The sequence below is a fragment of the Pempheris klunzingeri genome, chromosome 7 (genome assembly GCF_042242105.1).
Source record: "Pempheris klunzingeri isolate RE-2024b chromosome 7, fPemKlu1.hap1, whole genome shotgun sequence".
Taxonomy (NCBI): Eukaryota; Metazoa; Chordata; class Actinopteri; order Acropomatiformes; family Pempheridae; genus Pempheris; species Pempheris klunzingeri.
In genome coordinates this window covers 26,448,020-26,470,908 of record NC_092018.1, presented here as the reverse complement: position 1 = coordinate 26,470,908, position 22,889 = coordinate 26,448,020, and the positions used below count along the sequence as shown (strand labels likewise).

The 22,889-nt window shown below is 44.4% G+C and overlaps 4 protein-coding genes across 4 annotated transcripts; 1 reads left to right on the top strand and 3 right to left on the bottom strand.

Annotated features, from left to right (window-relative positions):
- Nucleotides 1-866: 866 nt before the first annotated feature.
- mlec (malectin) lies at nt 867-5,395 on the top strand. The gene is made up of 6 exons (XM_070834313.1): nt 867-1,110; nt 1,537-1,757; nt 2,246-2,424; nt 2,663-2,839; nt 4,865-4,922; nt 5,108-5,395. Exons 2-6 carry the CDS (start codon nt 1,556-1,558, stop codon nt 5,350-5,352), a joined length of 861 nt encoding a protein of 286 aa, XP_070690414.1. The 5' UTR covers nt 867-1,110; nt 1,537-1,555; the 3' UTR covers nt 5,353-5,395.
- Nucleotides 5,396-9,593: 4,198 nt separating this feature from the next.
- On the bottom strand, nt 9,594-11,166 carry LOC139204293 (uncharacterized). Its single transcript, XM_070834292.1, has 3 exons — nt 10,920-11,166; nt 10,165-10,309; nt 9,594-10,045 (listed from the first exon to the last, which is right to left on the bottom strand). Exons 1-3 carry the CDS (start codon nt 11,164-11,166, stop codon nt 9,709-9,711), a joined length of 729 nt encoding a protein of 242 aa, XP_070690393.1. The 3' UTR covers nt 9,594-9,708.
- Nucleotides 11,167-11,952: 786 nt separating this feature from the next.
- On the bottom strand, nt 11,953-17,577 carry hps4 (HPS4 biogenesis of lysosomal organelles complex 3 subunit 2). Its single transcript, XM_070833776.1, has 12 exons — nt 17,492-17,577; nt 17,080-17,170; nt 16,828-16,971; nt 16,609-16,716; nt 16,242-16,358; nt 15,826-15,920; nt 15,658-15,730; nt 14,825-14,949; nt 14,032-14,716; nt 13,667-13,793; nt 13,211-13,322; nt 11,953-12,915 (listed from the first exon to the last, which is right to left on the bottom strand). The coding sequence occupies exons 1-12, from the start codon at nt 17,524-17,526 to the stop codon at nt 12,744-12,746; spliced, it is 1,884 nt and encodes a 627-aa protein (XP_070689877.1). The 5' UTR covers nt 17,527-17,577; the 3' UTR covers nt 11,953-12,743.
- Nucleotides 17,578-20,865: 3,288 nt separating this feature from the next.
- Nucleotides 20,866-22,436, bottom strand: LOC139204292 (uncharacterized). The gene is made up of 7 exons (XM_070834291.1): nt 22,192-22,436; nt 21,894-22,068; nt 21,700-21,770; nt 21,448-21,621; nt 21,269-21,366; nt 21,132-21,194; nt 20,866-21,050 (listed from the first exon to the last, which is right to left on the bottom strand). Exons 2-7 carry the CDS (start codon nt 22,055-22,057, stop codon nt 20,907-20,909), a joined length of 714 nt encoding a protein of 237 aa, XP_070690392.1. The 5' UTR covers nt 22,058-22,068; nt 22,192-22,436; the 3' UTR covers nt 20,866-20,906.
- Nucleotides 22,437-22,889: the final 453 nt, after the last annotated feature.

Sequence of the window (22,889 nt, the reverse complement as noted above, 5' to 3'; positions counted from 1 at the left end):
AAGCTGCCATGAAACACCTGTCATCCATAGAGGTATTGCTGTTGCTATAGTAACAATCTCCATTCATTCCTTTCTGGTCAACTCTGAGGTGCACCGTGTGCGCGCTGCGTTGGACTCTCCTGATTGGACAAGACTCGGACCATACCATACCGGAAGGAGGGGGGCGTTAGGATTTCTTAAAGAACACGTGTGATATTAGTGTATTTTAAAAATACATATATATATATATACACACATTTCATTATAATATTGAGGACATCTTACCTGAGGTTGTCAGTGAGTAGAATGGCTGGATCGGCGCCGGTTATTACAACTACTCTGTTGTAGACTTGCAGCGACTGATAATTAAACCGATAATTAATTACAACATCAATACATAGCAAGCGATAAATAGTCAAATAAGTGGCTATAACACTGCAAAACTCTTGGGATTGGTGCTTTCGTTGAAGTGTGTGCACTCATTTTTAAAACACAATGTAAAAGGTTGACTTCGTGGTTAATAGATGATTGTGTGCCTCGCTGTCTGAAAGCAGGGGGTGTGTGCACAGGCCGAGGGTCCTGCCTGACAGGCTGAGGGTCCTGCCTGACAGGCTGAACTCAGGGTGTTCAAGTCCCACAAGCCTCACTTGACGTGTAAAAAAGATACTGGGCTTCAGTGTCTGGCCTCTGAGAGCCAAGGTTAAACTATGCACATAAAATGTTTACAGCCCACAACAGTTGGGATATAATGTGCACATCATAGTAACAGAGTAGCATGTGATGGGTTTTTGTAATAAAATGGTGTTTAATAGTTCAGGAGAGCTTCGCAGGAGGATGTGATTCGGCACAGTGTGTGTCACTCACTGGCCACAGGAAGCCCGAGGTTAGGCAGCGCTGTGCTCCGCCTCCTGCACACTGCCAGCCGCTGAAGCTAGCAGAGCAAACGCTGCCTGGTCTGGATGCACACATTGAATGAAAGTCGGTGTAGCAGCCTGCGGCCACCAGTGACTGTGAATACCCACACTCTGCAGAGTTATCCTACAGGGTCCGGGCACCTGGTGAGAGTGTGTCCGCAGAAATAAGCTCACACACTGGTCAAAGACGGCCTGAAGATATTTGTGGAAGGGGAAGGTAGGAGACTTTATGTTAGCCGGGCTCTCATTGACCAAGTATTTCTGGTTAGACAGGTAGGCAGCTAGCTAGCCTAACTTACCAACGTTCCTCGTCGCTAATTTCTAATCATGTCTTAGTGTTTGTCATGTTAATGCAGAGGCTTTATATCGTAAATATGTTAAGCTAGGACACTTGTGATAATCACACTGTCTGTCTGTGTCTGTGTGTGCTTCCATGCTAATGCTACTGCCGGTGTCGGTGCTGTTCACGTTAGCACGCCGGCTAACTTAAGCATATCATGTTGCATGTCATGAAGACAAGCTGGCTAGCTTCTGGTGCTAGCCATCCTTGTGTGGTTAATGTTACATGTGGGAGAGTTACTTCCGTACAGGGAGTCTGTGCTTCAAGCGGGCAGATACCGACGCCGTCTGTCCCTGTGTCTAGGACCGGGCTGTGCGGGGCAATGCAGCGGGTCACGGCGCAGCTCGTCGTCGGGCTGGTCGCAGCGGTGCTGTCGCTGCTGGCAGAGCAGTGTTTGGCGGACGGTGGGGGCCCCAGCCTGGCTGAACGGGTTATCTGGGCTGTAAATGCCGGGGGTGACACACACGTAGACGTGCATGGCATTCACTTCAAAAAGGACCCACTGGAAGGGAAGGTTGGCAAAGGTGAGTCGATGTGGTCGGTGGTTAATACAAGTCTTGCCGGGCTTCACCTGTAATTAAGGAGTTGCTGGGAGTTCAAGCTGTTCCTCAGAGTAACAGACATTTCCAGCGGAAAACTCTGCATGGTCTTGCTTCCGCAAGTAGCCACTAACTAATGAAGAGTCAGCACAGAGCAGTACAGCTCCGCCCCTCTCAGCCAGCAGAGGAAGAAGGTGATGATATGATCAAATCGCCTGTAGTGTGATTCCTGGCCCCAGCTATGAGGCAGTGATACTGTAACTGTGGTTGGAGTGAACACAGCGAGGTAACTTGCCATTTGAGACAGAGGGCCACTGTATTTAGTGAGTGCAGGAAAAGGTCAGGGCTTGCACAATGTCCAATTCGGTTGCTTTCCTTGACTTACAACATGATCTGTTTTCCACTAATGCAGCTATTAATGTGGTCTTGTGAGCAAAGTGCACTCTGAACCTGACGCTTTTCTCCTTTTGAAGCATCTGATTATGGGGTGCGGCTGCCAATACTGCGCTCCAGTCCAGAGGACCAGATTCTGTATCAGACAGAGCGCTACAATGAGGACACTTTTGGATATGATATTCCCATTCGTGAGGAAGGAGACTATATTCTAGTTATGAAGTATGCAGAGGTCTACTTTGCCCAGTCACAGCAAAAGGTATGGCAATTAATGAATCTTTGATACACTACTGCAGTGTGAAGTTTCAATGGACAGTGTATGCATATTTCTTGTTTGCACCTCATTTCCATGTGCTGATATCCCCCTTTGTCCAGTTAATATCATGCATCATTTTTTCTGTTTTAATAGACGTGTTTCTGCACACTGGTGTTCAGCGACAGTACTCTGGGAGTTGTTTGCATACCCGTCACTATACTCTCACTATACTCGTTTCTAGGTGTTTGACGTCCGTCTAAACGGCCATGTGGTGGTGAAGGACCTGGATATCTTTGATCGAGTGGGTCACAGCACAGCTCATGATGAGATAGTCCCCTTCTCCATTAGACGTGGGAAGCTGAGTGTGCAGGGAGAGGTGTCCACTTTCAACGGCAAGCTCACTGTGGAGTTTGTAAAGGTGAGATGTTTTTCTTTGAATTACCTGAGGTATTTCTGGATGCCTTTTGTCTGTAAAAAGGGAGCATCAGTTTGTTTATTTTACCATGACACTTTTCAGTAGCATTTTGACAACTTCCTCCTGGTCTTGTTGATCCTGTCCAAACAGGTTGGTGAGGTGGAGCCAGGAGGTTGTAGGAACATATACTACATTTACAGGGGGATTGTTCTAATCTGAGATAAATGTGTCTTTTGATTTTCTGCTTTCTCGTCGTGTCAGAATTCTGGTACATAATCAGGAGCAAGTTTTTCAAGAGGCACATTTTTTTTGTCTCTTTTTTTTTTTTTTTTTCCTTCAATTGAAGGAAACAGAACTGAGAACATCCTGTGTGATTATGTAATGTTACTGTTATGACAGTGGAGAGCTTCTCTAAAAATTTGCTATACAAGGGTCAAGAGTTGTGATAATGACAGACGTTCATTACATCATTTTTTTTTCATCAGTCTGTTTATTCAGCCCTGCATGTGAGGTAAAGTGGCGGCCCAGCAGGTTAATTGTTTCAATGGTTTTCTTTCTGGGTTTCTCAAAATGTTTAATTTTGTTCTAATACGACAACATTCATTTCAGACTTGAGGTGTGTGGAAAACTGGCCATAATAACTGGTATAGGAAAGTCACGTAATATTCAAACACTTATGCAAACATGGGACCCCCCCATTTAAATTCAGCAGGACATTTACATAATGAGCTCCATGTCTGAAAGGGGCTGTTGACAGCCAGTTGGAGTGTGTGGGCCGTGCGAATGACTGACAACAGTCCCGCATCAGGTTGGCCTTTATTGTATTTGTTTTCTTGTCATGTAGTGCGATATTAACTTTGCTCTCTAGTTCTCGTCAAACAGCTACTCTCTGAGTCCGTTTTCACCTTCAACAGTATTTACCCATTGTTAAGTTTCTTTATTTGCATTTCTATACGAGATATAAGCTGAAAGGGCCATGAATCCATCATCTGACACTAATAAAGATGGTCTCTCTTTTTGATGAGGTTGGTTACTGTGTAACTTTGTTCCATTTAATTTCCTGGGCACACATCAAATATCTGCTGCCATGGGCCTGCAGCTGCAGTGCTGTTGACAATCTGCTTCAAGTGTCCCTTCACCTTATTCAACATTATAAGGCTTCCTACAACATGATGTGTGTTCCATTTCCCCTTTTGTCCTACCGTACATCTCTTCTTATTGGCACAGACTAGAACATGCTATTGCATGTAAATGTTGCCAAGGAATGACTTTGAATTTGAGTGAACATTGGTTTGACACATTTGTTTATGTAGTCCTTGATTGCACCATGCCAGTGCTTCCAATATAGCAGAGCGTACAGTAGGAGAGATTACCCATGGTTCAGTTTTTTAAGTTTGGGAACTACTCATAAATACTGATGAGATTGCTGCAGGCCATAAGAATAACATGTTTTTTTTTTTTTTCTTTCAACATGATGATTATTCCCTTTAAGCCCGGGTTTCTAACATGAAGGATTTTGCCAGTGGGTTTGTAGAACATGTGGCTGTAGGCTAAATTTGTAGGGTGGCATACTTCAAAAAAGTTTTTCTGCAGTGGCCTCTTTCTTTGTTTTATTTTTTTGTGGATCACTGGTCCTCTTTGCATTGTCTCTCTTTTAAAGAGATCCAAGTGGGACACTGTGGGTGGGTTTGCACTTTTTGCAAATGTTAAAACTACTAGAAAAGCTCCCTAGCACAGGTGGTGTTGTTTTGCACTCTCAACTTGTTCAGTGGAAATCCACCTGCACCACATGTATGATTCCTTCATCCCTTTATCAGTGTGAGAAATTTAGAATAAAGGCGTATTTGATGATTTTGTCAAGTTGAGCATCAGACTTAGATAAGGGTGCTCCGGCCTAATTAGGTTTTTCTTGAAAAGCACCTAATTAGCAAAAAATATCATGGATCATTGTTAGAAACAAGGTTTATTACCACTCCTGTACAGTACTCCACCGTCTCTGCTGTTTCACCGATGTGCTCTGTGTTTCAGGGTTATTATGACAACCCCAAGGTCTGCGCTCTCTATGTGATGAAGGGGACATTAGAAGGTGAGTCGTGAGACTGCAACCATACCCTCTTGCATAAAACTCAGTATATTAAGTAGATTACATTATCTTGCTCAACCTCATGTAAGCCCTTTGGTGCACTAGTTGTAGACTCAGTGGTGTTATACAAGTGTTTATATACCAATGTCTGTCTGTCTGTGTGATTTGGACTACCTTTGCCTTGACAGATGTGCCAAAACTTCAGCCTCACCCTGGTTTGGAGAAACCAGAGGAAGAAGAGGAAGAGGAGGAGGATAGTGAGGGGGGCGAGGAAGGTGGGAAGAAAAAGCTCCCGGCAGGTTCCAAGTACAGGGTCCAGTCAGGCCCCCGAACACCAAACCCATACGCAGCCGACAACAGCAGCCTAATGTTTCCCATCCTGGTGGCGTTCGGGGTGTTCATCCCCACACTGTTCTGCCTTTGTCGGCTGTGAGCCACAACTAGCGATCGAAGAGACGTCAAACGGACAAGACGGACGTGAGACTATGAAGAGGGAGGGGAAGGGAGGCAGGGGTGAGGGAGGTAAGGGTGGGGTGGGGTCAAGGGGACAACAGCAGCACAGGTAAATGTGTACACAGAGGAGAGAATTTGGAGAAAGTCACGACAATGGAGGACAAAAAGAGACAAAAACTTTTCTGAAAGCCACTGCGAGATGAGGCAAACGCTGCTGTCAGATTCTACGTCTGAAGAGAGAGAGAAGGAGACGTAGGAAGTGTATGCCGTGTACTTGTGAATGTGTTTCGCATCCACCTCTGCTGACCCTTTTGAACGATGTTAGTCATTTCCACTCAGAGACAGAAACCACATTTCAACTGCTACGGGATGCTCAGGAGTGTTTGGTCCGGGCCCATTTTTATAAACTACAAGCATTGTTTTGTACAGGGTGTAGCAAGGAGGCAGACTCTTCCTAATACTCCTGCTCAGCATCCGGTCAGACATGTTACCTTCAAATTGGGAATGTTGCAGTTTAGAAATTGGTTTAAATAGAATAGAAACATGAGTCAGACGGTTAGTGAAATACAGTTGCCATTTAAGAGTCTCTTGTGTTTCTCAACATGTTGCATTTTCGTGTCTTTCCACTCAGATATGTAGTTAGTCCTTTTGTTGATGTGCCATCATCTACCTGCCATAAGTTGTTGAAGAGGAAAGTGCATGGTGTTGAAGCAGCTCTGTAGCTGGCATGTGTATTTGCTGTCTGCTCTCTGAATCGGCTTGTCTTTTCAGAAGTAAAGGTTGAGTTTCACAAATCTGATGGTGATGTGAGGTAATGCGTAATAGACTTGTTTGGCATTTTTCCACCAAATACTGATTCAAGGCCAAGAAAAGTGCCCTCGACAGTGATTTATTTTTTTTTCCCAACGAGGGATCTATTTTAAAATGTGCGCAAATCAAAGTGAAAATGTCAAACCTCAACAGTTTCTCTCAGTAAGAGACACCACAGTTGTATTTAGCAAAAAGCAAAGTTTATGCTGTGAAATGCTTCAGCTCTATTGAGTCAGGATCCTTGCATCACTGTATTTTCTGTGATCTTTGCCTTTTCGATTCACTCATTCATTCATTATGCATGCCTGCCTTTTTGTTTCACCAAAGAATTGGTGAACGCTGTGTTGACCTTGATGGGCCATGAACGTGCGTTATATTATTTGAAGCAAAGAGAACAGGCCACTGCAGCTCAATGTTGATATAATAAATCATCAGAATCTGTGCCAGTCAATGCACTCGTTTCACACATCCCCAAAGTTTCCACAAGTGAGAAAGCACACATCAGAATGAGCAGAAAATCAAACGTTTACTAAATGTTAGAAATCAACGCTTATTGTATTTTCCTCGGTCTTCACTCAGCCTTTTCAAATCTATTGTCTTAAACTTTTTCATGTGGACTGTACTGTTTTGATGATTCAGTGTGAACTCTCAGTGCAATTAAGCTACTTGTTCTGGTCCTTGAATTGATTGAGCAATCTGGGGACAAAATTTCATCTTTGAGCCTTTTTACTTTACATTGCCACATTACCAGAGTCCACTCTGTGTTTTCGTCTCAGCCTTTGGACAATGATATCCTTTTTTTTTTTTCCTCTTTCCATATGAACTGAAAAGCAGCTTTGTTCTTCATTTTTAATGGCGTCATGGTGTGAACCCTCCTATTTATGTATCTAGTTACCTCCCTTAAGTGCTTAGCTCTACTCCAAGGACGATTTTGTAACTTTGCCTGTTTCACTAATGCGTCTTAAATGTCGCCTGACCCCCTCCCTGCCAGTATTGCTGTGGGACATATGCAGTACTTGAAAACTGGTTAATACTTCAGGTGTTGTGGATCCTTCCTCACTCCTTGATTCTCCCTCCCATTTTGATAAGTGGGCAAGAAGCTAGTGCCAGAAAATATTCGGTCAGTTGTTGGCGGTTTTGTTTTGTTGTTTTTCTTTCTTTAATTATAAATTCAACTCATATTTAAGACATATAGGCACCTTTTTTTTTTTTTTCCCTCTGAAAAGATGCAAAAAGTTCACTTGATTCAGCACCAAAGTCACCACGTTCTGTTCCTCTGCAAGTCTACACAGTTGCGTGTGTATATAAGGTACAAGATCACACTTTTTATCGTGTGACAACAATTTTGTTCAAATCACTTTTGTGTTTTGTGTAGCTGAGGTGTTAGGCTGGTTTTTTTGTTTGTTTGTTTGTTTTTTTTCTCCTGAGGAAGACTTTGTGGCCTTTCTACTGGGGAGGATCGGTTGTTGGTACAGATTATTAAAAAATTAATGGGCAATCAGATGAACTGACTGTCGGAAAGGCAAATAAAAGAGATTATGTCTGAATATGGGGGATCTTCCATTCTATTATATATAATTTAAATCAGAGTGGGGCTGATCTGGACATAGTTTATAATATGCTTGGGTATGTATGTTGAATTTTTTTTCCTCAGGATCTGTTTTTTGTTTTGAGTTTTTAAAACGTGATATTTTATTGGTGTGACATTTTGCACTGCCTCATGTATTTTAAAATCGTCTTTTTTTGTGTGTTTGTCTTTGTTGCCTTGAATTATTGAATACATTGTGCTTTACCATCATTCGCCTTGAGGTTGCTCTTTTGTTGGCTTACATCAAATTAGCCTCCTTTTTTGTGTTTCTTTCTCTTCTTTTTTCCTTATGTTCAACACACTTTTCAGGGCTAGAGTTTCATCCCACAAAACAGCTCTTGTTAAGACTAAGAGACGTCTGTCAGTAGATTTAATATATCTGTCTGTCATTAACCTCAACTTCTCTAGGAGCAAAGCCAGTCAAAAACAAATGGAAAGGTTTGTAAGAGAACTGTGTGAAATGTACATGTCCAGCACTTGTTTCAAACAGTCTTATCTCTTATGTATTTAGCTCCTCACCAGCCTTTTTCAGACCTGTAATACATCTCACAACTGAATGAACTGGAGTGGAATGAAGATCTGCTCTCGGTGTTTCTTTGTTTGCTTTTTTGTTCACATGAGAACCAAAGAATTGCCGTCAATCCATCAAAATTCTTCAACACAGTGTCTTAATGTGACGCTAAAGGTTCTTCATTACTTTTCATCCTTTGTTTTTCCCTCATCTGGTGAAACAGTGAATAAACCAGGGGGAAGAAAATGTCATGTCATTAAAACCTGATGTCACCTCTGATTATCCCCCTGCTCTGACACCTGATCTCACCCTCAGTCATTTCATTTGCTCTGTAATTGATGTAAAGTTGTTTGAGACGACCATTTTCAGCTTTTTACTACGTTTTCCTTGTTTCTCATTGTCAAAGCAACTGAGCGTGTGAGATGAATATAAACTGACACCAATTTGAACAGCAAAATCGTCAATTTGTCCATCGTCTGGGCGGCAGGCTGAGCACACAAACGCTGAGGTCTGCCACCGATCGCACAGTGTGAGTGAGTGTACGCTTTAACAAGAGTCCGACTTTATAGTTATACATGTGTTGGATAAATTGATGCTCCTCTGAGGGCTGTAGGCAGCAGCAGGTGGACTGAGAAAATGTGTCGGAGAGCTCTGATCTAACTCAGATGTGACATATCTGCAAAATGGGGAAATGCTGATAAATGCTGTCTCTTTTTAATAAATGTGCTATTTTATCAGAATGTGTTGCGGCTGTTTTTTGGCTCCAACATCCCTGAGTTCCTGTCGATTACTCTGTTAGGAACTTTGCACAGCCTCGTGTCAAATTCAGTTTGTTTTATGACGAGTGCTGTGCCTGTGAATCTGCAGCATCTGAAGTGTGAAGTGTTTTGAGATTGTGCATCTTCACAAAAGCTTAAATACCTTAAAACGTTAATAACTGAGGGGCAAACAATAATTCCATCTCAGATGAACAGAGTCACAGCAAGGTTCAGCGGGGTCGCAGCACGCAGCGTGTACCAACAGGCCCTTTGCTTGTCCAGGTGTTGTTTTTTTCCACCTTTTCCCACCAACTGTGAAAACTTCTGTAAATAGAAGCACATATCTAAAAGGTGTTGTATCCACAAGAGGAACACAGCTGAACAAAGCTGAAATGGCCACACACTTATGTCATGAGCCAGTTAGATTGTTAGACTGAGCTTTAATAAGCACGACGATAAGACCGACTTCATAGAGTTACAGTATATCATATTCACTATGTACATATGTGTGTGTATACATATATATATATATATAAAATATATATTCAGCAAAAAATAACATGTATAAATTAATAGGTTTGACATTAAAGTGCATCATTTCCTCATAAGCTCTGACATGACTGTATGATTCTACAGATGAAATGTTTCCAGTCCAGTCTCAGTTTGACTTCATCTGTAGTACAGAGCCATGAAAGGTGTGTGTGAGAGGTGAACCCCTCCAGTTCTACAAGACACCCCTGATCCAGCCTGGCTGCAGCCCAGCACCAAGCCCAGCTCCAGCACGCTGGCAACCCCATCCCCCCACACGTCGCCATCCGTGTCCTGCAGAGCGCCTGGAGCGGGCTTTTCTCCTGCTCTACCCCCCCTGGAAGAAAACACCACCCGCCTCATGTTCACCAAGCTGGGACCCCCTCTGGCACCACCTGCCACCTCCTGCAGACTCTGGAAAAGGAACAGCAGATCCACCCTCAGCTCCACCGTGTTGCCCCGTGACCACAAACTGTACCTGAAGGAGGCGAGACAACAGGATTACAACCAGGCCTGAGACCCCCAGGGGCCACCGCTCCAACGTTTGTAGGCTTTTACACTGAAAAATCAAATGCAGAATTTGTCTTGAATTTTCACCTTGTTGGAAGGTCACGCTTCGCCATGGATGAAAGCACAGGGTGGATGTCCAGATGCTGTGGGTTGGACAGTTGGAGGTGAAGCTCAGCTCTTATAACTGTCAACGCTAAAATCTCCCTGGTGAGGAGAAACTCCACATCTTTATCTGAGGAGGAAGAGAAATGGAAGTAAAGAGTGAGCCACAGTAGTTTGAAGCTTAGCATTTCACATTACTGAAGAGCACACACACTCATGCCAGGCTCCAGTTGGGTAAATCCCAGGGATCAGAGTAGAGTCTTCACCACAGAGGTGATGCTTTCACTCCTAACACCTTGTTAATCTGTCAGCAGGATATCTCAACAATTCTTGGAGGGACATTAAGCCAGCTAAGGCTCATTTATATGCAGATAACATTGTCCTCTATACAGCTGAATTGATCAAGCCATTAACAGCTTCTCAGCTTTCACCTCTACAGCTTATGACATTTACTGCACTCTTTCCACACCATATGTGTGCATGTGTCGTCTGCAGGCCCACATACCACTTGTGGTTACAATAGCTACTTGTTGCAGTTACATTTAGTAGAATTAAGTACTTGGAAAAGGAACCTGATCTTCAGTTTTTTCTGGTTGCGCTATTGCAGCCCTTCAGGAGCTCCTGTGCGCCTCAAGACCAACCCAACACAATACAGCCAACACATTTCTGTTCAGCAGTATAAGAGCAGAACATGTATTATGACAGAAGCATGTGTTTTAGCTGCAATTACTCTGCCTTACCTCCTCTCAAGCGACCTTGTATTCCCTTCACGCTTCTGCAGTTTAGTCCCTCCTGACAGCAGCGGTAAACCCGTCGGACGAAGCTGAAAAGAGATTTTCCCGGGAACACCAGGCCCTGGGAGGCTCCCGGGGTAAAAGGCCGAACACGGAGCTGCAACAATGTTGCATGATCCTCGGGGGCCTGTTGCGCGTTTTCCTGCCAAGGCGCCGACAGCTCTGCGCACCGCTCCCGGTGCGTCTCCGCCATACTGCGCCTCCAGCGCCTCAGCGCGTCCGTGCGTAAAGCTGAGCCGGAAGATTCATCTGCAGTTTTCGGCCGATGTGACAGAAATTCCAGCTTGTCTACCGCGCGGCCAAATACTCCAATGCCACTTGTCATCACTGAGAAAAGGAACAGAGCAATCCAAACGCAGCGCGAGGGGGCCATGGTGCTGTTCCTAAGCCCTGGCCTTTGGATCTTCATCGGTGAGCAGGCAGCTTCTCTCTTGTGCCAATTCTACATCTGGCGAGTTTGGTCAGCCTCCTATATACCCCACTGACAATGGGGACATCTTACCACTTAGAATTTGAATCCTGGCCCTCCTCGCAGACCCTGCCCCTCTTTTTGTTCGTGCCTTTAACCACCCATTTGCCCCCCATTGCTTTCTTTTAATGCGCGTGCATAATGAGGCGCCCCAAGGAGTGTCGACCCCATTCATTCAAATTCAGCTACTTAGCTAATGACTCTAATGACTCCGTACTTGGATCATCAAGAACGATCTTGTTTACAACACATATAGCGCAGAAACGTTGGGACCGAACATGAATAATAACATTTTTATGAGCATGCGTTTGGCTTTTCAAACAGCCTCGCGCTCCTCTTTCTCCGAGCCGGTGGGAACCGTTCTGAAACGCAGCATTAAGCCCGAGGCTGGAAACAATGGGGGCAGATTGCAGGGTCACATGTAGGCCGCCGATGGCCCCAATAAGGCCTTGTAACTCCTGTGGTTTTACACAAGCTTTTACAAAAGTAGCTCACACAAGACTCAACACCGAGAGGATCATGTATTCATTTAATTTCCACTAATAATGCACAACGGTGTATGAGAGCGCACCTCAGCAAAGTTTGGAATACAGACTTCTTTTGTTTTAAGCTTTCACGGGAAGAGAAACAGTAGATCTTGTAGCCGAATTGTTAAATGTCACTTTTTATTACTAAGGAGTTGATTTGTGATTTTAAAAAAAAGGAGACATTTTTACAAAAACATTATTTTAGAAATGTGTGTAATAAATGAATACATTTTTTTGCAATATGTGCAGCAAAGAGAAACATGATTCTGTAAAAAGTTAAATAGTAGACAGATTTAATCTTGCTTTAATCTAAATTTCCTATTAAATGAATAAATACAAGTAAGAGGAATTATTACATTCACTGAGTTGGAGCTGTGACTGAAGGGAAAGGGGGAAAGTGTGTGGACAGGAGCTTGATACAGCAAAATTATAGTTCTCGACACAAAAGGTAACATGTTTCAGCATAAAAGGAAAAAAATGTGGGCAAATTGTACTCAAACAAACATGAAAAAAAAAAAAAAACTGTGACTAAAATTTCAGTGTAAACGTAACTTACCCTACTTCACCATCCACTCCATCACAGCAAATTCAGTTATTATGACACAACTTTTTTTTTTACCATAAGAGTTCAATATGATGTGGGAACAAGTAACCCCAGCAGCTACAAAACACACAAAGGAAGCTTTAAATCATATTCTCACGTTTCCTCAGTGCTTTTTGGATTTGAGGGTTACTCACAGGGCAGTTCTTTACAGACGTCAAGATGCTGTCCTGTCAAAGCAGGTTAACCCCGTGTTTCAGCAGTCTATGTCGGGCCTTGCTGGGCAGCGAGAAAGCACTGTCCTGGTGGTTAGGGATGCCCGAGTTCCTCAGCGATCCCCCGTGCTGCTGGAAGTAAGTCTCCTGGGCCACGCTGCGGGTCCCATACACAGCAGCACCAGCACTCCTGCGGTGAAAATGTCCCACGCATTTACATTTCAAGCATGTTGAATAATGACATGAAACAGAAAAGAGCAAAGTGACGTGATAAAGACATAAAACAATGGAGCGGTTTTCCTTTCTGGCACATGTGAGTTGTTGGCATGTGGCCCATGCAAGCGGAGGAAGAGCATTTAGGGGCACGATGATAGACGCAGTGAACTGACAGATCTGACCCCCACCCCCGACTTCTACTTGAGGAGCCATGAAAGGCAAGAGAAACCCCCCATCCACCACCGTCACCACGTCACTGCCATACTGACCTGATAATAGCCTCCTGCAGAGTTTCAGTGTTACAGAAATGCGAGTGAAGAAGTGATGTGGCTCTGACAAAAGGACGCTCCGGGGCTCCCCCTGGTCGACCAGACAGGTTGGCTGCAGAGACACACAATAACAAGAGGCTCAGTGCCACAGTGGCACATTAACCTGGACAGGCATGCCTGCTGCACAAAGGAATGCTGATCACAGTCTTACTAATTAGCCATTAGTTCATGCAAAGACAAATACAACCCCCCTCTCCCCTCCTCCTGGTTGCCCAGGTAGAGATGGAGGCCCGAAGTGGTCAGACTCACTCTACAGTGTAAACTGGGAAAGTGGAAAAAGACAGAATTATCAGAAATACCAGAAACGCAAAAGATGCATAGTGAGTAAAGATTAACAGAGACAGTGAGAGAGTGAATGAGGAGAAGGGATACGCGACAGTGTTTTAGGAGCCTCACTTGTCATGGTGCTCTGAATGCAGTCAAAGTGGGCAAAGAAGTAGGGTCCTGGGGTGCCCAGGGCCCCTGGTGAGATGGTCCTCAAGTGGGCCTCCAGCCCGTTGAGTGACGCCAGGCTGCTGTGATACTGAAAACAAAGCATTAGGGGAAAAGACTCATTAAAATCCATATATTAGCATCACAAAGGCAAACTAGTGCACTCATGTACAGCTGGTCCATTCTAGAGGTAGATATTGTAATTGTTAATCCAGCTGTGTTGTGAAGCTTCACTTTGTTCCACCCGTCACGGTAAGATGTAGCTTTTGTGCTGAGAAACATTCAATATAATACCACGATGTGGCAAAACTGAGTGAAATCTTTCTCACCACTTCCTCCATAGATGATGTGTCACTCAAGAAGTGAGGCTCCACCAGCAGAGCCAGCACCAGGCCTTTGACCCGGTGCAGGTACAGCGTCATGGGAATCAGCGGACTCTCCTCTGGGCTGTCAAAAGCACCGAAGCAAGGTGGAGCATCTCGTACCTCTGCCCTGCACCCTCGAGGACTCTGGCTGCCGCCTCTGCTGCTCTCCGGCAAAACCCTATCGTCACGTGATTCCTCATCCCCGGACTCAGACGCTCTGAAGTCAAACACTGTCTCACAAGCTACGTCTCCACCTCCTCCACCTTCACCTCCGTTTAGGCGAGAGTCTTCTTCAAACACTGAGGAGTCTCCTTCATTGTGTGTCTGACTGCCTCCACCTCCACTGCTGTGAAAACTGTGATAATACGACTCGTCCAGCGCTTCCTCCTCGGCTTCATGGGGGTCTTTTCCGTTTGAGAAAGGAGGCTGGAGTGACTGTGGAGGTGGGCTGAGTGGGTCAGCGGGGCTCTGTGGTGAAACTGGGCTAAACACAGAGTTGTCTGATAAGTGAGGGCTGAAAGACGCCTTCTGGGGAGACTGGGAGGAACCCGGGTCAGACGGCTCTGACTCTGTGGTGGGCGTGTCGGATAACGTTCTTGACAGACGGGTCCTGGTCGGGGGGGTGACTTTGTGTGGAGTAGAATGGGAACTGGAGGGTAGAAAAGAGTTCAAGACACTCAGAATTCACTGGAAATCCAATCTCTGAAAAACATTCTGTTCTAAAGTGCTTGTGTGAGTAAAATATATAAAACGCTACCCGAAGTCTTTGTCGACAGGGGCAGACTGCAGGTACTGAAGTTCAGTCATGGTCAGGAACACAGTAGTGGAGCTGACAGCACCGCCAAATGGGCTGGAGGTACTCTGTCCATTGGGCCTCTGGGGCTAAATCAAAAACACTGGCTTAAAGGGATAGTTTGGATAACTTGAATTGTGGCTGTATGAGGTACTTATCCATAGCCAGCGTACCATTTTCACCACTTTACTGTCAGACAGCCATTTTGACAGGAGACTTAAGCCAGTCTCTCGTTCTCTTTGCTTGTTTCAAGCCCACCAGACTCCATGGACAAAAACAGCAATTTAACCTCAAAGAAGATGGGAGTTCGCTGTGCTACTGCTGCCTCAATCAGAGCACCAGCAAGTTAGTTTGAATCCAAACTAACTTTTTAAAACTCCAAAGTCACACGATAACACAAAGCAAACTTGTGATTGACAGCAACTCCTGTATTCTGCTAAGTATAACAACTGTTTTTGTGAATGGAGTCTGATGCATTGAAGCGAGCGGAGAGAACGAGAGAACAGCTTTAAACTGATATTGATCTTTTGGGGTAGATTGCTTAGTGCTGTGCTGGGACTCCTATCTGCTCCTCCAAACTGGGGGGCGTGCCGACCGCCATCTACTGCAGGCGATACACTAACTATGGATAAGTCATACAACCACTTCAAAAAACCCAAACTATCCCTTTAAAACATATTCTGTTAAAGGAGTAGCTCGACATTTTGGTCAATTAAAGAGAGATTTCAAAAAATGGCAGCATGTTGGCCTCGTGAACTGGTAAGTTAATTCTTTTGACCGTTTTCTGCACGTCCCACCTTGGTGTATGTTTCGCTCTCGTGAACCATCACCTTCATTGTGAGCTCTGGAAACATCTGGGTGCTTACAACTCTGGGGAGACAAGGCAGAAAAGTCCAACGTCAAAACCTGTTATTTACAGAAAGCTACCCCACTGCCAGGCGGAAATTGCCCCAATGCCATCTTACCTTCCTCTAAAAAGAATGCAGCCTGCTAACACCAGAGGGCAGCGCTGACAGGCCTGCAGAATGAGGGCAGCCTTGAGCAGGAGAAGTGGGTCAACCTGAGGACAGGAATTAAAATTGTTCCTTGTCAGCTCATGTAAAAGCACCTGGACGTTTTAAAGAGTGTTGAAATCTGTTGTTTTTAAGACGCCGTATCATCTTTTGTATTGTGTGACAGACTTGGCACGTTCAACAATGGCACATTTTGTAAGCTGCAATCTAACCTGGGTGTTTGTCCAGACACACTGAGCTCTTACACAGAACCAGAGGACATTGCGACACAGTCACATCCTGTCTGATAACATATACGTGCAGCAGCAGCAGCATGAGGAAAGCCGCTGCGGGTTAAATGTAAAACTGTGACAAGATTTTGTACAAACATTGGTTGAGTCAATGGTCTTCAAGCAGCTGAAGACGTGATGAAGTTCCGAGGATCCCGATTGCAGGTGTGAGAGGTACCTCGCCCATCGAGCGGCCAGTGTTTCCTGACTGTTAAGCTGCAGTGCAAAAAGAAGATCAAAATTATAACACGCAGCTTTTGTAAAATACTCAATTTTCAATTAAGTCCCCCTAAAATGAGCCAAATAAAAATGAAATAAACCAAATTACCTGCTTGTTTGATTGAATTATTGCCCTTTTTATGTGACTTTTACTCTTTCATGGATTTAAAAGAAACCTTCATCTCTGAGGGACGAACTAAAACAAGACTACTGTGTTAAAAGACTACCAGAGAACTGAAGACTGCACCTGGTAGCTCTGTCGGACCGAGCCATTGTAGAAGCAAAACAGGTTTATTAGCTGATCCAGGAGCTCGCAGACGCTGACGGTGGGGATGTCCACTGAGCAGCCCAGAGCCTGGGAGACAAACCGCACACACATTTCAGTTAGACTCCGAACTGAGTGCGGAAACACATCTTGAAGAGTCACAGCTGGACCATGTGTGTGTGTGTGTGTGTGCAAACTCACCCAAAAGAAGTCATCTTTCATGCGGATGGCAAACTTGTTGTGGCGCAGTCTGAGTACGTGCACAGGAGAGAAGGAGAGCTCAGACACACAGCGGCCCACACCTGCCAGCTGGCCGCACAGCAGCTCCTGCCTGTCCAAGGGGGTCTGACAGACATGATGCAACATAATGTGAGCACACACACACAACAGCAGCAGGTAATCATTGCTGCACTCAACGTATTCCACCAATACAATTCTGAGTGAGTGTCAAACCTCTTCAGGGTAGAAGTAGCAGATCCCCTCTCTTGTTGGGTCGCCCTCCCCTTTGACCTTGGATCCATCATAGATGAAGAAATAAGAGCACCTGCAAAACAAATACACAAACAAATGTCTAAATGCTTCATTGGAAAGCCAAGAACCAAACAAGTTGGCTGTGGTAGGCCTCGGTGGGCTCATTAACAGTGTTGGTGCACATGTGATGTTCCAGGTGTAACAAAGCAACCTGCAGCCAGACACGTCCGATCTCATGCAAAACACATTCAAGTTTGGTTTCCAGTTATGACAGTGTGATATCAGAGGCGGGCTGACTGCACGTATAAAGGTCAGAGTGGTGCTTTGGTTCCATGGGACTGTTTACTGCACCACCCTGCAGGCTGAACCAGGACTGGGGCTCAGCTGATCTTACCTTCTTGAGTCTGGCGGCACGAGATCAGCCATCATCGACACGAAGCCCAGAAAAAAAAGGAAAACTCTCCTCAGTCCATCAGTTATCTTGTGTCCATGTCTTCTCTCCCCACCACCACCACCACCACCTTCAACAGGCTGAGGATGACAAGCAAGCAGAACCGAGAGTTTCAGCCTCGACTCCTCCGACACACCGCAGACTATCGGACCGTCCGGGGTCCTTCACACGGAGGGGGTCCTCTACCTCTCGGTGGACGGTGTTACCGGCCGCTGCTTATCATCTGTTCCCTGCCGAAATGAGTCGGTTTGACGGAGCTGCAGCCACCTGAGGAATGCGGGTCAGTCACAAGCAGTGGGAGTCATGTGAAAGTACGGCGAGCTCACAGGGACAAACTAGTGCGCCATGCTGAGCGGCACCGAGTGGGAGGAGGAAGAGACACTGACACAGTTCAGCAGCACAGTAAAAGAGTCCATTATTAACCAATGTGGTGTAAATGGTGTTATGTTTTTAGAAAATAAATAAGATTATAATGTAGCATTTAATGGCGACACTCTAGTAAAGTGCTTTATGATTAGACTTAGACTTCTTTTATTGATCTCCCATAGGGGGAAATTTACATGTTACAGCAGCAACTATAGACAAGAAAGAGTGAATAAAAGCAACATTGGAAAATAAAGCAATAGCAATATGTGTTGTGATGATAAATAAATATTTACATTACGGAATATTTACACGATGTATCATAAAATAAAATGTGAAATGTACAAGTATGGACAGGAATATCAAGGAGTGGAATGATATGAATGGTAAAACAGGATGTTAACATCAGCCAGTGATGCTGCTGTTAAAGAGTCTGATGGCTGATGGGAGAAATGATTGTAGTATATGCTTTATGATTGAGTATATGTAGGCCTTCCTTCCATTTCTGATAATAACACAGTGGCAATCAACAGGCACCCAAAGGCCCCAGGTGGTTGGAGGATCCTAGAAGTTTTCTTCACACTGTCAGTGTAACTACACTTACTTGAATGTTATTTTCATATTCACAGCAGAAGGTTTAGCGCACTTTGGTTTATTTACTGAGAGCTTTTAGAGCTCAGATTGAACAGATTCTGGGTTAAAGGGTGTTATTTTCTATTACACCACACCACACAATGAGTTAACAGGCTTTTAACTAGTCAAGCTCCCAACAACATCCTACTGCTTGTGCTCAAGACGGATAGACCTCAGACAGACCTTGTGTAATATGATATATAAGCTATTAGAGGTCTTCAGATAAACCTTTAATAGCTTATATAGATTCACAGGCACTGGATGGAATTCATTTCACCTCACCCACACCCTGATTTGTGCATAAAGTGTCTTGTGTGCTCCCTGCATCTTTTTCACATATGATTCAGTCACATGTGGAGATAAAATTCAGTAATTTACCATTATTCATGAAGAAAGGGTGCACAGGCAGCCATTTCATTCTCAGGGAATGTCACATGCGCTTACACTCACTGTATATGGCGACATTAACAGGCAGGGGACTGCGTAAATAATGAATCTTTACTGAACATCTCCCTTTGAAGCCGTGATCAATCCTGTTGTCGACGCTCGATTGAGGATGCCTTCAGAGGTTGACCGTGAACGCGCACAGCGCAGACAGCCGATGGCCGAGCTCTGCCATCAGCTGCAGGGGAAGCAGACTTACGGATGTGTTGCATCTATTCTGGAGTCAGGAGTCAAGTTAGCATCCTAGATCGAGTCTGTATCGTCGAAAAGAAAAAAATAATTCAATTATTCGTTAACTAATCGGTCCGCCATCTTGAATTTGCCCCCCCACGCTGAGGTGCTGAGGTTTCTCCCCGTGGGGCTTTCATGATATGATGACATGACATGATCATCACTGTTAGGTTAGTTAATATCTGTGCTGTCTCCACGGCTGTAAGCTTTCTGGATCACATCACATTTAACAAACTGAAAACATCTTTATTGTTTCCAAGAGCTTTGAGATACATTATCATGTCTTAACATTTCACAAATGAGTATCTACCACATCTGGGTTCTACAAAAAATAAATAATAAAGACACAAGAATGAAAAAACACATAATAATAATACAAAAGTAACCACTTGCACCACTTCACAAGTAGCCCGTGTGTGAAAATGACCATAATCAGAGGCAGTACCAAACTGATGTTAAACATGTCAAAAGACTGGTTTATATTAGATATTGTTATAATAAAAAGTACATCATTTATGGGGTGACAGTAAAATTGTGCTAGAACAGAAAGGCAGGGCTGATCAGGACATGAGACGGGTGAAATGAATATAAACCAAAGACATTTGCTCTTGAGACAAACAGACAGAATTGAAGGAACACCCTTTACAGTGACAATGTACTGGTGGCTTAGTGTCATAACTCCATGTTAATAATGCAAAGTAAAAAGGAGCCTATGCTGCTGCTGCTGGTGGAAATCAGTTTCTTTGTCTCACTTCACATTTTCCATGACTTCACTTCTTATTATAAACAGGTCGGTGAAGTGATGCCACAATGTGTCCAAATCCAAATACAGACAAGGCAACCAACAAGTCCAAAAGTGGTCTTTCACAGCCAAGTAAGTTACCCGACTGAGGCTTTAAGACCGGACTCTTATTTTTAGAAAAAAACTTCTAAAATAAGCCTGCAGTGCAGACGGCAGCAGCACAGGTCAGAAACTAAGTTCTGCTGATCTTAGTCTGCCAATGACTGCAACCAAATAAGTCATTTCTTTATGTTAGCATGTCCAATTACTGTCGCCTGGAAGTGCTGGAATACATATAAATATAAAACAGTTCTAACACTGCTCCTCTGACGTGCCTTCAAATTTAAAACCTTCATTGTTTCATTCATTTCAAACCCCAGTGTGTTGAAGTTCAGAGCCAACACAAACAAAAGTGTGCCAGTGCATTGTAACTCATGTGATAATGGAATCCTCCCAGGGCACTGGGGTTATGCAGCGGCTCCACGGGGGCTCCACTTACAAGCCTTTCTTCATCAGCCTCCTACACTGAGCCCTCACTGCCCCCCCCCCCCGGGTGAAGCTTTGCAGAACAGTAAGTGACTAATAAATAAAGAGAAGATTCCAATAATGTCACAGTCTGAGAGTTGCACTAGATCATGTCTGTAATGTTGCACGTTTAGAGTTGCAGGGCACAGCACTGCAACAGTGAGAAAGGGTCTGACAGGTGTGGTTGCAAACATGCAAGAGACATGCCCCCCTCGCCCCCCCCCTCGGGGTGTGCTCTGGTGAAGGCAACATATGAGGTTATATGGCAAATTATGTGGCTGAAGCTATTTTTTACAATTGTCTGACCTTAAATTAATCAAATATTGTTTTAACGTATTGAAACAATAAGATAAAAAATATCATTATCATTTTTTAACTTGATCACATCAGCTGCTTATCAAGTAATAGGATTTCTTTCTCCAGCTTCCTCATCTTAAGTGCTCTGAACGCCATCTGTTGGTCCCGGTTCTCTATCTCCTTTTTGAGGTAGCGGCAGTAAAGGGCTCTGATGTCGTCTGTCTGCCTCTGGAAAAGAAATCAAACACCACATGAGCTCACACTGGTGCTATTCTTTCCCATCAGTAGAGGTTCTACTGACATCCTCACCTCTGCACTTCTGCCACCACACAATGAGTTGGGCCGCTCCCGGAAGCTGCTGCTGTGCAAGTCCTGCAAAAAGAAAAGTCTATCAGTTAAGTATTCAAAGACAAATGCCTTAAAAATACATGTATGGAAGCACTTACTCCTTCCAAGTGAGTGTCACTGATGTCCGTCTCATCGCTGCTGAAGCTCTCCGGTTCGGTCTTTGTGACAGGCAGGAGGAGGACGGGGTGACCTGAGACTGAAGGGGTGGGGCCAAGCATTGGAATTAGATTATGGGGAATTCCTGAGGGAGCCCACGTCAGTGATAATGTACACCTACCACTAATAAAAGAGCTCTCGGACCCAGTCAGCGGCTCAATATAGGCCCCCCCGGGGAGGACGTCCACTCTCAGCCTGCTGTCTTTTAGCAGCGGCACATCCTCCTCTGCAGAGGTCAGCGACGGGGTTGCCGACCCCCCCTCGTTCTTCATTTCCTCCACTCTTCTTCTTTTCGCTGCATGAGGATGGATTTGAGAGGTCAAACATTATGTCACTCAAAATTCAAGCTTGCAGTGAGTAATTGTGAATTTACCTGTTTGCACTATATTTTTATGCTTGACTTTCACCTGCTGCCACGTCCTTTTGCAGCCGCTGTCAGATACCCTGGAAAGTCATGGAAAATACTACACTTTTTATGTGGCAACTCTACCAAGGTCAAGGTGCAAATATTAGGACGACTAATATTCCACGATACATGGCTGCATTCATGTGAATAATTCTCATTACTCATTTATTTTATCAGCAATTCTCTGCCAGGCTTCCTCTCTCAGTTTAGAGGCGCAGGTGGTGTTGGATTTGGATGTTAATATCCCTTTCTCTTGTTCATATAACTTCAGAATGAGGTCCTGCTCTTTGGAGCTGAAAAAATGTGCCCTCTCGTGTTTTTTCATGATCTGGAAATCTGTAATATAACAAAAAAATAAAAGCACTGTAAGTTTCAATTTATTAAAGTTAAAAACTATACACAAAAACAGTTTTCCGTATGGTTTGTGGTGATGAGAGATGTTGAACAAGGTCTCCTCACCTCTCTCTGCGTTCACGGACTTCGATCCGGGTTTCGGCCAACGATTGGTCTCCCCTTTATGTCGCAGCGGGCGCGCGCAGTTATCCGAGATGTTTCAATGCTAGATTTAGTAATCAAATCGTAACCCACGGCCGCGAGACGCAACAAATCCGGGTTTAATCGAGGCGACGCTTTGCTCCAGCGTGCGTCATGTGCTCAGTAACTGTGTGCGCGACGGAGGCGGGGAGCAGAGAGCCGCTGGCATGGGGCTGGATATCAGCGAGCTTTGTTAACCCCGAATTTTCTAATTCGGCTTAAGGCGCGTTCACGTGGAAGGGGTGGAGTCTGAAACAAAGAGAGTCACGTGTCACAGGTCAGGAGTATCAAATCAGACAGCTGCTGTTCCTCATGGGAAATGTAGTGCACGGGCAAGAACTACACTACAATAATGTGGAACACCTCATGAGAACTATAATAGAACTGAGCTTCTCCCACTGACTCAACGTGTCTGCTGTGAAAACATTTCTGTAGAACTGTCAGCAAGACACACAACTAGTGAAGGATATAAACCCAGAGATCAGTTCCACTAATGTAACTTAGCCCCTTTTTTTTTTTCTCCATTCATTTCATTTCAAACTCTGTTGAAAAAGGCGTTATTCATAACACTACTGACCACTCCACAGTTTAAATCCTCCCAGCAGGCCATGGCAATGTCAGAA